Raw genomic sequence first — 13,008 nt, 5'->3', positions numbered from 1 at the left:
TACAAAATTTGAGGCGAAAATTGACCTAAATCGCGATTATTGGCTCGCTGTGCTTCGGTGTTATTGGAAGAATGCTTTCAGTGCTATTGGATAAAGGCTTATACCGCAAAGGACTCTAGTTTCCCGTTCTTTGTCCAATCCGCACCTCTGTTTGTGTTTTGTAACTTTCGGTTTTTGATCGGATTCGGCTGCGCTTTCCAGAACTTTAAACATGCTAGAACCATGCAGCAACAGTTCCTCTCTTCGTTGGGCTCGTATCCAAGCTCTGGCCTTACCCATTTCGGACTATGTTAACCTTCGATTCTTATGCCCCTTATCGCGGCATCTAATAATAATAATAAAAAGCTATATATCGAGCACCAACCTTTTGTTCCCTTTTTCCTTGCCGTTTCAGGGCATCGGCGTGCGGAGCTTGCGAAGCGCGCTTCACCAGTTCCTGCCAAGAATTGCTCTCATTTGTCTGATCGGATTACTAGCTTATACTGTCCCGGTTTACTCAAACAAATGTGGTTGGCTGCCGGTGTTATGTATAGTAACGATCTTACGCAAACATGTATATCGTGCATAGAGTTGCTCTCATTCCGTTTTCTCATCTGCCTTCTTTGGCTTCGTGCGTTTTCTCCCGTATCCTGATACGTTCTCCTTGTCATGGGATCCTGGTTCTCATGACCTTGAATAAATTTCGACGTCCCGATCTTCTGATATGATTCCTTGCTTCTTGTTGCTTGATCCATGTCCGCTACGTATCCCGTACTTACGTGGCCACGCCTACACTAATAGTTTTATACCTGCGCTTTCATTTCTGTGCGTTATCATCCTCGATGCCCTGAAATCTTTCTCGCTGCTCGATACTCCTCCGCGTTTTGCTTCTACACCCATCGGCCTTTCAATCATTCTGGGAGCCTTGGAAACGATGCCATGTGCTCTTTCAACGTTGTCTAGCCTTAATATCTTCTCACCTTGGCCCAACTCCTTTCTGTTCACGTTGCGCTAGACCGTGGTACTCCACACAGTTTAAGACCCGTGTCGACTGCCGGCAGGGGGTATCTCTGCGCGGGTTTGGGGCGAGACAAGTCGCTGCTACTGTCGGAAAACATAACCTCTCTACCGAGCAACCTCCGTCTCGGAATTCCCTCGCCATACCAGTCTTTTCCACGTTATTTTTGGCTTGCTCGAGGTGTGGGGGTCCCTGTCATTCATCCTATGATACGCCGACCTGTTATCGCTGCCGTCACGCTGCTTTTTCCACAGGGCCGGGAACGGTAAGAGCTTTGCTTCCTGCAGGTCCTCTACTGGAGCCGTGCGTCCAGCCGCCACGGATCTCACGACTATCGCCGACCGGTCCCCAAGAAACGTCCAATCCGGCTCCTTTGCGCACTACGTTTAAAAGGAAAAGAACCCTATCCCAGGGTACATTCCAGGCCAGTTTAGATCGGGCACTTTCTTTCCTACATGATGAGCTAGAGGCTCGCGCCGTCGCCTCCGATGCATTTCCCCCGGAGATTTCCTACTCGAGGATGAGGACACCACACAAATTACATGGCCAGAAACCACCGACGAAAATGAGCCCTCGCCACCGGCTACCACACCACCTCCAGAGAAGCCTTCTCGAAGACAACGTAAAACATCATACGCCGATATACTTGCACAACCGAAATACAATGCCTGATAGCAAATTCCTACTTTTTCTGTTTTCTAAGGTGTTTCGGCTATTAGTCATACTATCGGCCTTCTCATTGGCTACCGCTCATTTGCATTATTTTCGTGGCCCGAAATAGGCCACTAATCGTCATTTAGGTACTGTATGGAAAATCGTATGGGTCTGCTCAATTTAGAATACGGGATGAAAACTATTTAACAAAAGGTTTACTGCTTAATAAGCAGTTTACATAAGAATGCCAAGCTTTTTGGCAGTGTATCCGACTGGCAATGGTCATTTTGGTCGCGACATTATGAAGTATCAGTGGAGCAAATCAACGTTCCTTTTTCCTGGCTTTCTCGTCCCTGCCCTCTTTTTCATCGTTTCAGGGCCACAGCGTGCGCAGCGCGCGTCACCAGTCAATCCTTTTATCCTGAATTGGTTCCGCTTGATATCATTCGCCCTGAATGCATACTAGTCCATACGCTTTTAGCAAGTGCTGACAGGTAACTATGGCGGGACAATGCGGGTGTGGATGCAGTATAGAGTTTGAAGGCCGCAGTACGATCGCCATAGCGCATGCATACTATTTTTCACCACTGAGACACATTGTATTTGTGTGCATCATACGAAAAAGGCAAAAAAAATGCAGCTCTACACCGCTGTATCGATAGAAATTTTGTAAAAAAGGAACAAAAAAAGAAAACCATTTATGGGTAGCGGTAGCCGAAACGGGAGATGAACACCGTCGATCAGTCAGCCAGCCACAGATCTTGGACAAAGTGAATCTATGCCATTTGAGCACTTGGACTTGTACATACTGACAAGAAAAAGTTGATAATTTAGCACGACTATTTTTTATGATCAATTCTGACACCCATGGCTCATCTTCTCTTGCTGGAAAATGTCTTTTCTACGAGCCACCTCGCGTCATGGAGGTGGCTTGTTGGTCTTGTCATAATTGCCGCCACTAAAGTTTTATATAATATCTACTTCCATCCACTATCCAAATATCCCGGCCCGAGGCTATATGCGGCAAGCTCCATTCCAATTGCGTTGGCTCAACTACGCGGAAATTGGCACACTATCGCGAAAGATGCCCATGATCGTTATGGCCCTGTCGTGCGCCTGTCACCAAACGAACTTTCTTTCATTTCCAAACAGGCATGGCAAGATATCTATGCCCGTCGTAATGGAAAGCCTGCACTGCCTCGAGATCGCAAGTTCTTTAATGACATGCTTGTTGAGCCCCAATCAATCACCATGATGAACGACGCAGACCATTCACGACTGCGCCGAGCGCTGAATCCGGCTTTCTCCACACGGGCGCTTCAGGGACAAGAGCCCATTCTGCAGGCCAACGTTGATCTTTTGATGAAGCAACTGCAAGCTCGTGGGGAGAAAGGTATTTCCTCCGATCTGAGAACATGGTACAACTATACAACTTTTGACCTCATTGGGGATTTGGCCTTCGGGGAGAATTTCGACTGCCTCGCAACTTCACGCTTTCATGAATGGGTGGAACTCGTCCTGGACCACTTCTACACGTCGACCTTGCTGCATGTCGTGCATCGTTTCTCTCCGCTCCACAAAGTGCTGGCAATGCTCCTTCCTGCATCTCTCATGGAAAAACGGCGAAAGCACTCTGAGATGGCACTTGAAAAGATTCGCCGACGCACTTCACAAATATCTAGTGAACGGAATGATTTTGCGGAGCATCTGATGCGAGCTGTTGGCGAGGGAACAATAATCTCTGCCGAACTGGACAGCCAGGCTACCATTTTGATTCTGGCTGGCAGCGAAACAACTTCCATTGCCTTGACTTATGCTACATACTTTTTGATGACACATCGTGATGCTCTGGAGAGACTTATGACAGAGTTGAGGGCGAACTTCAGCTGTGAAGATGACATTGACATACTAAGCCTCAATCGTCTTGAGTACCTACAAGCTATTCTTCAAGAAAGCCTGCGTTGCCAACCACCAATTGCCAATGGCTTTCCTCGACAGACGCCGAAGGATGGCGCTATTGTAGATGGCCATGTTCTGCCAGCTGGAGTAAGTTTCGTACATGCCCACACTTTTCAACGAAGCGTATTTCAAATGAATTGATGATTCTAATGATAAAAAACATAGGTCAGTGTCAATGTCCACCAATGGGCGGCATTTCAGTCTTCTGATAACTTTTCTCAGCCGGAGAAATTTATTCCGGAGCGATGGTTGGGAGATGCTCGATTCCTCAAAGATAACCTAGATGCCTGTCAGCCCTTCTCAGTGGGACCCAGAAACTGCATCGGAAAGAAGTGAGTGTATTTGGGCTTGACTTCTAGCTTGGTGTTACGTGTTATGACTAATACAATCCCTAGATTTGCTTACGACAGCATGAAGCTGATTCTATCTCGACTACTTTGGCGATTCGATCTAGAATTCGAAAACAAAAGCGATAAGACAAATTGGCTTCAAGATCAAGCGGCGTTCGCATCGTTTCATCCCCCGTCCTTGAATGTGGTTCTGCAGAAGAGGGCCTAGCCAAATCCAGGTCCAGCAGGCTCGGCATAGTGATTCTGATGCTGTTTGTACTCGCCCAACATGATATCTTGTGGTTGTAGCTGTGAATTGCCGACGTCTCTTTAGGTTATGAACTGGAACGGATTCATGGACGAAAGGACCCGGATCCATGGATTGTCTGTGTGTACCTAGGTCCACATCTTTTTATGTATGGTTAGGAAGAATTCCACTTACGTCCACGGGTGGAGCTTGAATATGTTTATACCTGGAGATACTATATTCACTCAAAGAAAGCTGCATCTGACATATCTCGCATTTTACTCGCAAGCTTATGATCACAAGAGTCGATCCTTAGAAATGGGCTTACAAAGTGTAGCAATCTGCAGGACGGAGACTGGACCTTATCACCCGGATAGGCAGTCGCGCCTGAGTATTCAATCTCCGTAGCCATCGTTGACGATCCTTTTTCTTCCCCTTCTCCATCCTCTTCAGATTTGTTACTTTTGCTAACACCATATGATTGGTATTTATTGAGTTTTTTTGGAATAAATCCTAAATGTGTATATCCTACGCAGCGGTGTATGCGAGCTGGCGGTCGATTCTTGACCTCAGGTCGTGAAAGGCTTAGGGAGTAAATGAATGAATGAATAAATTGACAGTGAACTCAAAGTCCTAGATTTGGCTTGCTTCTGCTAATCGTTACGGAAATAGCAAGGTACAAGTTGTGTATTGTATACTAATCCCGACCCTCAAAAGGATACGTATTAGATGTCACTGATAAACCTGGAATACTAATGAACACGAACCCGAAAGTACCAAATACGAGGTAGTCCGATCCCTCAATAACGCAAGGGCGAAAGCTGAAACGAAAAATTAGGAAGAAAGAGATAACATAGACCAGCCAACAAAGTTCTTTTAAATACGATCTTCCCGTCTCAGCGATTCTGACAGACAGATCTTGTAGCCAATCTATCAAAAAGCCGGTTTAATTCGAAGTCAGGTTGCTGTTGTATGGTGCCGAATGCGGTGCAAAATCGATCAGCGAAGCGATCCCAGTCTATTTCATCCCGAGTCGTGGGCTCATTGATTTGCATATCCAGTCGCACGGAATGAGTGGACAGGAAGCATTGAAGCCCCAGATTTAAAGGGAACGCTACTCCATCTGCGTACTGCATGTGGATGTTGTGGAAGAGACTCATGTCATCGGCCGGTGTATCGGGCTGCACAACCAGCATGGTCTGGTATTGCATTGCAGTGGCCAACTCCCCGCCCAAGTCGGCAAACGTCCCTGAGTCAACCAACTCATGTTCCATCGCCTGAAGTGACTCCTTTTGTAATACTTTCAAGTGTTCTCTAATGGTTGCAGAAGAAGCCAGCTGAACTCTCATCGGTAGGAGGGCGAACATTGGAGCGATAATTCCCTGCACGCCTGGAACGGAGGCCCCTCGCCGGGATGTAGTGGTCCCAAAAACAACGTCTTGGGCTTCATTTAAGTACCATGATATTGTAACTGCCAGGGCAAAGTGTAGCGTGAGAGAGGCAGTGTAGTCCGTCGTGTAAATGGGCATCTGACGCTCTAAACTTTTGGTTTCTTTGGATGAGCGAGTACCCTCTTTCACCGCAGGAAACAACCCGCCATTCCACCCTTTGAACCGCTCGATCCAAAACTGTTGCTTCACGTCCTGAGCCTCTGCAAGCGCCCCCCGAAATGGTCGATATGGAGTGACTGGGAGTGGCTGACCTTGGTAGGCCCGCTCGATGTTCCGGAAGATTAATGGCAATGAATGTCCATCATACAGCAGGTGATGGATGAGCATCACGAACCGATCATCCTTCACAGCAATACAGACTAAGGGTCTTGCTGGTTTCCAAATCCTGCCCTCGTGTCGATCCAGGCCATCCAGTTCCGTCATCTTGAATTCCAACTGTGTGGAATCCTGTAAGACAGCATAAAAAAACCGACCATGCAATAATTCTACCACGCGGGAGCGGAGCATGGGGTTGGCTGCGACGGTGGCCGACCAAGCCTTAGACAGACGATCCAGATCAAGATCCGGAGAGATACTAGCTTCCACCCGTAGGGTAAAGTCGACATCGCCGGGCTCGCGCGGAATCATAGTGCAGTGCTCCCTCGTACAAGGGTAAATGTCCTCGATGACCTCTGGGGCTACCTGGCATTGATCGGCAGCGATCTGGATCAACCCATGAAGCAGTTCATTATCTGCAGTGAGGAGGGAAAATGGTTTGAGAGAGTTGGTTTCACCATCGGCATGCACATCACGACCGTCAGCGATGCGGTTGATCTGCGCCAGAGCCGCGATCGTGCGTTCGGTCATCACATTAGCGACGCTAAACGCGTACCCCTCTTCTCTCGCACTGCGTACCAGATTCATTGCTAGGACAGAATCTCCACCTAGACGCACCCAATTATCCTCTCGATAAATTTCATCCTGAGGTATGCCGAGAGCTTCTGACCAGAGTCTTTGTAAGATCTTCTCCTCCTTAGTGCGTGGCACCTCGGGGACCCTGTCCTCTTCCAGAGGGTTGATATACAAGCCAGCTTCGTCGTTGGATAGTCTTTCAATCTCTTCACGAAGAGCCTTCCGGTCGATTTTGCCAGTCATAGTGTGTGGAATAGAATTAACGGGATAATATAGCTCAGGTACCATGTAACCGGGAAGATGCTCGAGTAGATGCGCTCTAATGTGACTAACCTGTTTCCAAAACAGCTTGTCAGGTTCTTGGATAAAACCGGAGGACGTAACACAGGTCGAAGTCGAGATATGTATGAAAACAATAAGTGACTTCGGGCGACGAGGTAAAGTGACCACATCCACAATGGCTTGCTGGGCGCCACCATTTAGGGCCTTCTGAAGATGATGCTCTATTTCAGAGACCTCAAGCCTCTGGCCATTTATTTTCAGCTGTCTGTCCTTGCGGCCCAGAATACACAACGATCCATCTGGATTGTAGCGAACGATGTCCCCTGTCTTATAGAGTTTGCGACTTGAATACCGCGAGAGCGGAAGCCACGCAGGGTTCGTCATGAATGCTCTGTCCGTCTGCTCAGGGCTATTCATGTATCCTGAGCTGACTGCTGGGCCTTCCAATACCAACTCTCCCGCCTTGCCAATTGGAGCTAATTGCTGTGGATCTGATTCGTCGACCACCCAACAGGTCACTACGTCACTGCGACCGATGGTTCCTACTCCAACAGATGGCCCCATTGTCTGAGTTGTGACCACGATTGAACATTCAGCAGGACCATAGCTGTTGATGAGCTTTACATGTGGAGACCAAATGTCGATGTCCTTCTGTGTCATGGGCTCTCCGAGAAGGACCAAAGACTTCAAGCTTGGAAGTCGTTCGGGCTCAAGCTGACGAGCCAAAGTTGGCGTGATAGCTGCCCAATTCACTCGTCTTTGTTTGATGACCCTCTCGAGATCGCCTAGCCGCTCGTCTTCCGAGGGAATGCATAGGCAACCACCGAGTAACAGGACCCAAAAGTGCTCGTAAATATTAACATCGAAGGCAAATGCAGCAAAATTCAAGATCCTTGACTTGCGGTTCAGATTGTGGCCCTCCTTTGAAAGTTGAGTTGATGTCACAAGAGCGTCGTGGCGGAGCACTGCACCTTTCGGGATGCCCGTTGAGCCGGAGGTAAATGCTGCATAGGCAGGATGGTGTGGCTGAACCTTGACATTGAGCGAGGTTTCCCCAAGGTTGGTAGTTGCTAAGAGTCCCTCGTTGAGAATCTGAGTCGTCAGATCCGGGCACACCCTTTGCGCGAGGTGCCTTTGGGACAAACTGGCCAGCAGCAATTTTGCATTCACTGTCCTACACATCTGCCGCAGTCGCTCCACTGGATGCCTTGGATCGAGGAACACAAAAGCCCCTCCGGCCTTCAGAACACCCAAAACAGCCACCGAAGTCCATTTGGACTTATCAAAGCAGAGGGCTACGAAGTCCCCGACCATCACTCCCGAGCGGATCAAGACCTGACTGAGAGCGGAGGAATGCTGGTCAAGTTCGTCATATGTCCATTCTCCGTCCCATGCATCGACCGCCTGTGCATCAGGCTGCTCTTCCACTAGGAGAGCAAAGACATTGTGAGCGCAGAGGCTGATGGTCCTGGGAACTTCTCGATTCCAGTCTCAGGATCTGGTGACGGTCGCCCGCGCTCAATTGATCCATTCTTCTTTTAGACCTTTGTGAAGGTCAGTCGGGCTGTTATTTTGCGAACCAGAAACTAACTGACCGTTCTATGTAATGTGATGTTTAGGATATTTGCAGCCAGGCTGTGTATCGGCGAGAATACCAAATGTCTGCCCAGGTAGTGTTTGCCATATATCACATCATACACAATACCATGTATTGTCGCAGGTAGCATAATGTCAACTTTAGGATTCCACGTATCGACTAGTATTTGACATGTCCCATCGGCTTTCTCTTCATTGACTATAGTGGGGGTCTGCCGAGAGATCGTCACAAGTCCGTACTTATCTGCTGTTTTACGACACCGTATTTCCAGTGAATTTGAATTTACCATACAAATCCCATGAGACATCGGCGGACAATGGAAACCCCATCCCGTGCGATCGATCCACAGGAAGATCCCAAACTCGACACTGCTCTGCTTAGGTACTTATGGAGGTAGCCACGTAGCCGAGGATATTTTCTCTGATGCGATCCTCCATAATATCCCGCTGTGCATATCTGCATGCGATTATCCATACTATTCCTCTGCGCAGATCTGCATGCAATTGCCCATAGTCAATATCCCTCCGTACATGCATATCTGCATTTGGTTCCTCACATTCACCCTAGGTAGAGTTTTGAGAGATCGGCACTGTGATCCACATATGTGCATAATCCCAAAGTATCGATCCTAGCTGCATTGTATCGCTGTACTCTGTACCTCGGGATCCATATTTTAATAAATCGATCGACTTCAATATATCGGTATCGACTAGCCCCACTGGTAGCGTAAATCTACCCCGCCCGACCTTTCTTTTAGCTGTAAAACATGACAATACGGAAAGTTAGACGTTGTATCAAGTATCAATAAAATGGCGCAGGGGGTTCTAGGTAAATGTAATACACTAGGGACTAATTAGGCTGAGTTAGGTGTAGAAAGTGGGTGAGTGAACATACCGTAAGTGATAGATGAAGAAAGATGCCCAGTAGGCAAAAAGGAAACGGATTTCCATGAGAATCGGTTACACCGCTTTTTTGTGTAACAATCATCACCCTGGAGCTGAACTGCGCTTTCCGTAGCCTAACCATTGCTTTTTCCTACCCACAGGACTCGAGAGCAGTGGGGCACACCTGTGCCGAGGAGAATACCTTTCGTCCACGATCACCGAGCTGCCTGCAGCAAGAGCATACCCATGCACATTTTCAATTGCCAAAGCTTAGGCCGGGAACTCAATCAATCTGATCAGTTTGACTGAATAGTCTATCGTTTGCCGAAACCAAGATTTCCACTCTTGTTCACCCCTTCCTCCTTCATCGGACAACCATCAAGAAACATGGGAGACGCAACCGATCCGCAGCCGTCAGAAACAGTTCTTCCAAAGCAGACATGGGCATCATTGCTGGGCAAGTACCCGGAAGTCAAATTTGTCTGGATTCGATTCAGTCCGGTACTGGGTGGGCTCCTTGCCTACATGGTTCCTGTTCAACGATTCTCCCGAATGATCGAAGACGGCCAGAAATGTAGTGTCGGTACATTCAATCTGACGCATTCTGGCCACGACAACTCTATGGCTTCAGATGTTCCATTCTGTGGCTCCTTGTACTTGGAACCCGACCTACAAGCAGTCTTTCCCTGGTTTCATATGACCTCGGGAGCGCCTCGCCTAGAGGTTTTCACCAGAACGCTGAACGAACACGGAGATCCTGCGGTGGAATGCCCGCGCACAAATCTTAAAGGGCTCGAACAAAAACTAGCCCAACAATACCAATCTAACATCCTAGTGGGTGTCGAAGTTGAAGTTATCTTCATTCGGAACTCTGACCGCGACGGTCTGGACCCTTTGGATCAGTCTATCGTGCATCGCAGCCATGTTTTCGCAGGTGCAACTGCGGCTATGAAGCGCACTACTGTTGCTATGGTTGAAGAAATTGTGACCAAGGCGTTGGACATGGGAATCGAGATAGATCGGTACCACGCCGAGATGACGCCAGGTCAATGGGAATTCAGCTTGCTCCCGCAGACGCCTGTTCAAGCGATTGATATGCTCCTACAATTTCGTGAGGTCTTAGAAATTATTGCTCGTGAGCATGGTTTCATGGCGACGATGCACCCAGAGCCATTTTCGGGTCGTTTGGGGTCTGGCGTCCACATGCATATTTCCTGGAACTCCCCGGTGGGCGCAGAGCAAGCCGACGATCGGGAAACAGCTCAGGCCGAATCCTTCTTTGCGGGCATGATTGAGCATTTGCCCGCCATTGTGGGTGTCGCAGCACCTCTGGACGTCAGTTTCCAACGGCTTAAGCGTCTATGTGTTGATGATGTTTTCTGGGGATGGAACAACCGTTATGCGCCTTTGAGGCGCATCACATCGAATCGCTTCGAGTTCCGTCTCATGTGTGGTACTGCCAATCCATACCTTGTCCTGGCCTCCATTCTCGCGGCCGGATCTGATGGGCTGCACCGTGGTGTCAATTTGCGGGCGGGTCCGTGTCAATTCCCATCAGTGGATCTCAGCGAAGATGATCGTTCTGACCTGGGAATTGTGGCCAAGATCCCACGCGATATTGAAGAGGCAACGGAAAGTCTCCGTAGGGACGTCGTGTTGGCCACATATCTGGGGCAGCCGCTGGTACAGGCCTACCTTCACTCGATTGTCTCATACAATCAAAGGCTGCGGCAGATGAATCCAGCAGAACAATCAAGGTTTTTGATCGAAATATACTAACCACACTATACTAGAGGCTGCCCAGGTGTATGCCTGAACCCGAACGCTTTCGCCGCATCTGATGACTCTGCAATGCCAGCGAGTACTTCTTGTATTTGATATTGAATGATTTTATATTTCCAGTTTCATATTCAAGTCTGTGGTTGAGATATAATTATTTCGTGGTAAAGGCGACCGTAGAAAATGATAAGCTTATTAATGTTCGTAGCAGCGCAGCTACCTCATGATCAACAATGACAAAACACATCAACCAAAATACTAAGCATGGGGAGAGAGGAAGAGAGGGTGCGGGTAAACAGGAAGACTAGATAGACGGATGCATAGGAGCCCTGAGATTCCAGGCCTCGAAACATGTCATTCCAAAGTTCCTTACAGTGTTCTCAAAAACCTGTGCAGAAATTAATCGTTCAGTACTGCATGTATCACGCAATGAACCGCCACTTCCATCTGATCGATTTGCGACACGGCCCTTTCCCAGATAGGTACCGAGTACGAGCATTTCGTCTGATGCAATGCTAAATTTTTCGACTTGTCCTCAACTTCTTCCTCCTGCCTAGGTGTTGACCTCAGCTTGGAAGGCGATTATGTTGAGGGTAATAATAATAAACTTTCTTGTTCTTGCTCTGATTAGGTGGTGTTTTGGTTTTGTGGCGCATGTCATGTTATATATCACATTTCGTCAGGAACGCCTTACTTATATTGCCTGAAGCTTCTGAAGATACTAGTAGCTTGCAAGAGCTGTTTGGCCCGAGTCATTGATTAACATGCATACGGAGTACGCAAGTAGTAATTAAAGTGGCTGGCTGAGATCGATACATCTAGCGTTCGCGGTATCCACAATGTGGGCCCTTTGAAATTACCAGAATTGTACGGAGTACTCTTTCCGCTCTCTACCGTTCGATTAGCTGCTGAATTGCTCTGGTGATCAGCGATCCACCCGGTCTTCGTATTCAAAACGACGCGAGGGAAAGCCCTTTTCATCGGCTGCAACGCTTCTCTCTGCCTTGTTGGGCTATTCCCCAAGCAATTGAGAGTGGAAGTGGCGAATGACATGGATTTCGGCCAAAAGAAAATGATGGGTAAACGGAAAGTCGAACTGTTCTCTAGAAATTGATCTGGGCATTTTTGACACAACAGCCTTTTGCCTAAATATTTGTCACGTTGGGCTTTTTGGCCCCGGAACTTACCGCCGAACCTTGTGCATAATAATATGCGAATCGTTCGTTCGTACAATTGGCACCTAGTGCGAGAAAAGGCGACAGTTTTCAGCCACTACTCCGTACACCTGCATGCATAATAAGTAGATGGTTCTTCAGCTAAGCCTTCCATGATAACATGCAATAACCACGGGGAATTTATGTTTACCGAACACTTCTGCAAGGTTTATATTGAAACGTGCCCACTTCGCTTGCATGTTGCAGGGAGAGATTAGTTAGCGCCATCTACGGAATGGGTCCGAGGATCGACGGGCAGATATTGACCAGTCGAAAAAATCTTCGCCGAAAGGGCATGGAGTGCGTATTTGCCTTCAGGTATCCGTAGTTGTGTTTTGTATATACTCACATATCTCACTGCCTAATCTTTCAAATTGGGAAGTACCTTTGAGAAAACCGCCGATCGGAGTGGCGGCATTTTTCTCTGCAGATCCCGGTTGATTCAGCTGCAACCCAATTACTGGCCCTGGAGTGCGGTATGCATCGTATGTTCAGTATGGTCAACCGGATCAACTTAAGATACCGACATTCTACAGACATGGTACAAATGTTGAATAGCCTTGCAGACTCAGGGACACTTCAAATGCACTATCGCTGAGATGGCTCTCCAGCAAGAAATCGTGTGTATTGCTCCTTCAGTACTAGTCTGTACGGATGATCTGTAACCAGAAGAACATGCCTATACGGTTACATGGGCCGCTGAGATCCAGTCGATCCTAGGAAC

At 48.0% G+C, this 13,008-nt stretch overlaps 3 protein-coding genes across 3 annotated transcripts; 2 read left to right on the top strand and 1 right to left on the bottom strand.

Moving 5' to 3' along the window:
• Positions 1-2,518: 2,518 nt before the first annotated feature.
• N7509_000264 (cytochrome P450) lies at positions 2,519-4,168 on the top strand (the record flags this gene model as incomplete). Its single annotated transcript, XM_056624911.1, has 3 exons — positions 2,519-3,697; positions 3,776-3,942; positions 4,006-4,168. 3 exons carry the CDS (start codon positions 2,519-2,521, stop codon positions 4,166-4,168), a joined length of 1,509 nt encoding a protein of 502 aa, XP_056493493.1.
• Positions 4,169-5,082: 914 nt separating this feature from the next.
• On the bottom strand, positions 5,083-8,341 carry N7509_000263 (uncharacterized protein; the record flags this gene model as incomplete). Its single annotated transcript, XM_056624910.1, has 2 exons — positions 5,083-8,237; positions 8,287-8,341. 2 exons carry the CDS (start codon positions 8,339-8,341, stop codon positions 5,083-5,085), a joined length of 3,210 nt encoding a protein of 1,069 aa, XP_056493492.1.
• A 1,337-nt stretch (positions 8,342-9,678) lies between these two features.
• On the top strand, positions 9,679-11,070 carry N7509_000262 (FluG family protein; the record flags this gene model as incomplete). Its single annotated transcript, XM_056624909.1, has 1 exon — positions 9,679-11,070. The coding sequence occupies one exon, from the start codon at positions 9,679-9,681 to the stop codon at positions 11,068-11,070; it is 1,392 nt and encodes a 463-aa protein (XP_056493491.1).
• Between the last annotated feature and the right edge of the window lie 1,938 nt (positions 11,071-13,008).

This window comes from Penicillium cosmopolitanum (assembly GCF_028827165.1).
Source record: "Penicillium cosmopolitanum strain IBT 29677 chromosome Unknown utg000003l:1.0-3747932.0:1.0-3751027.0, whole genome shotgun sequence".
Lineage (NCBI taxonomy): Eukaryota > Fungi > Ascomycota > Eurotiomycetes > Eurotiales > Aspergillaceae > Penicillium > Penicillium cosmopolitanum.
The sequence above is the reverse complement of the archived record's forward strand: the minus strand, read 5'-3'. Positions and strand labels throughout refer to the sequence as shown.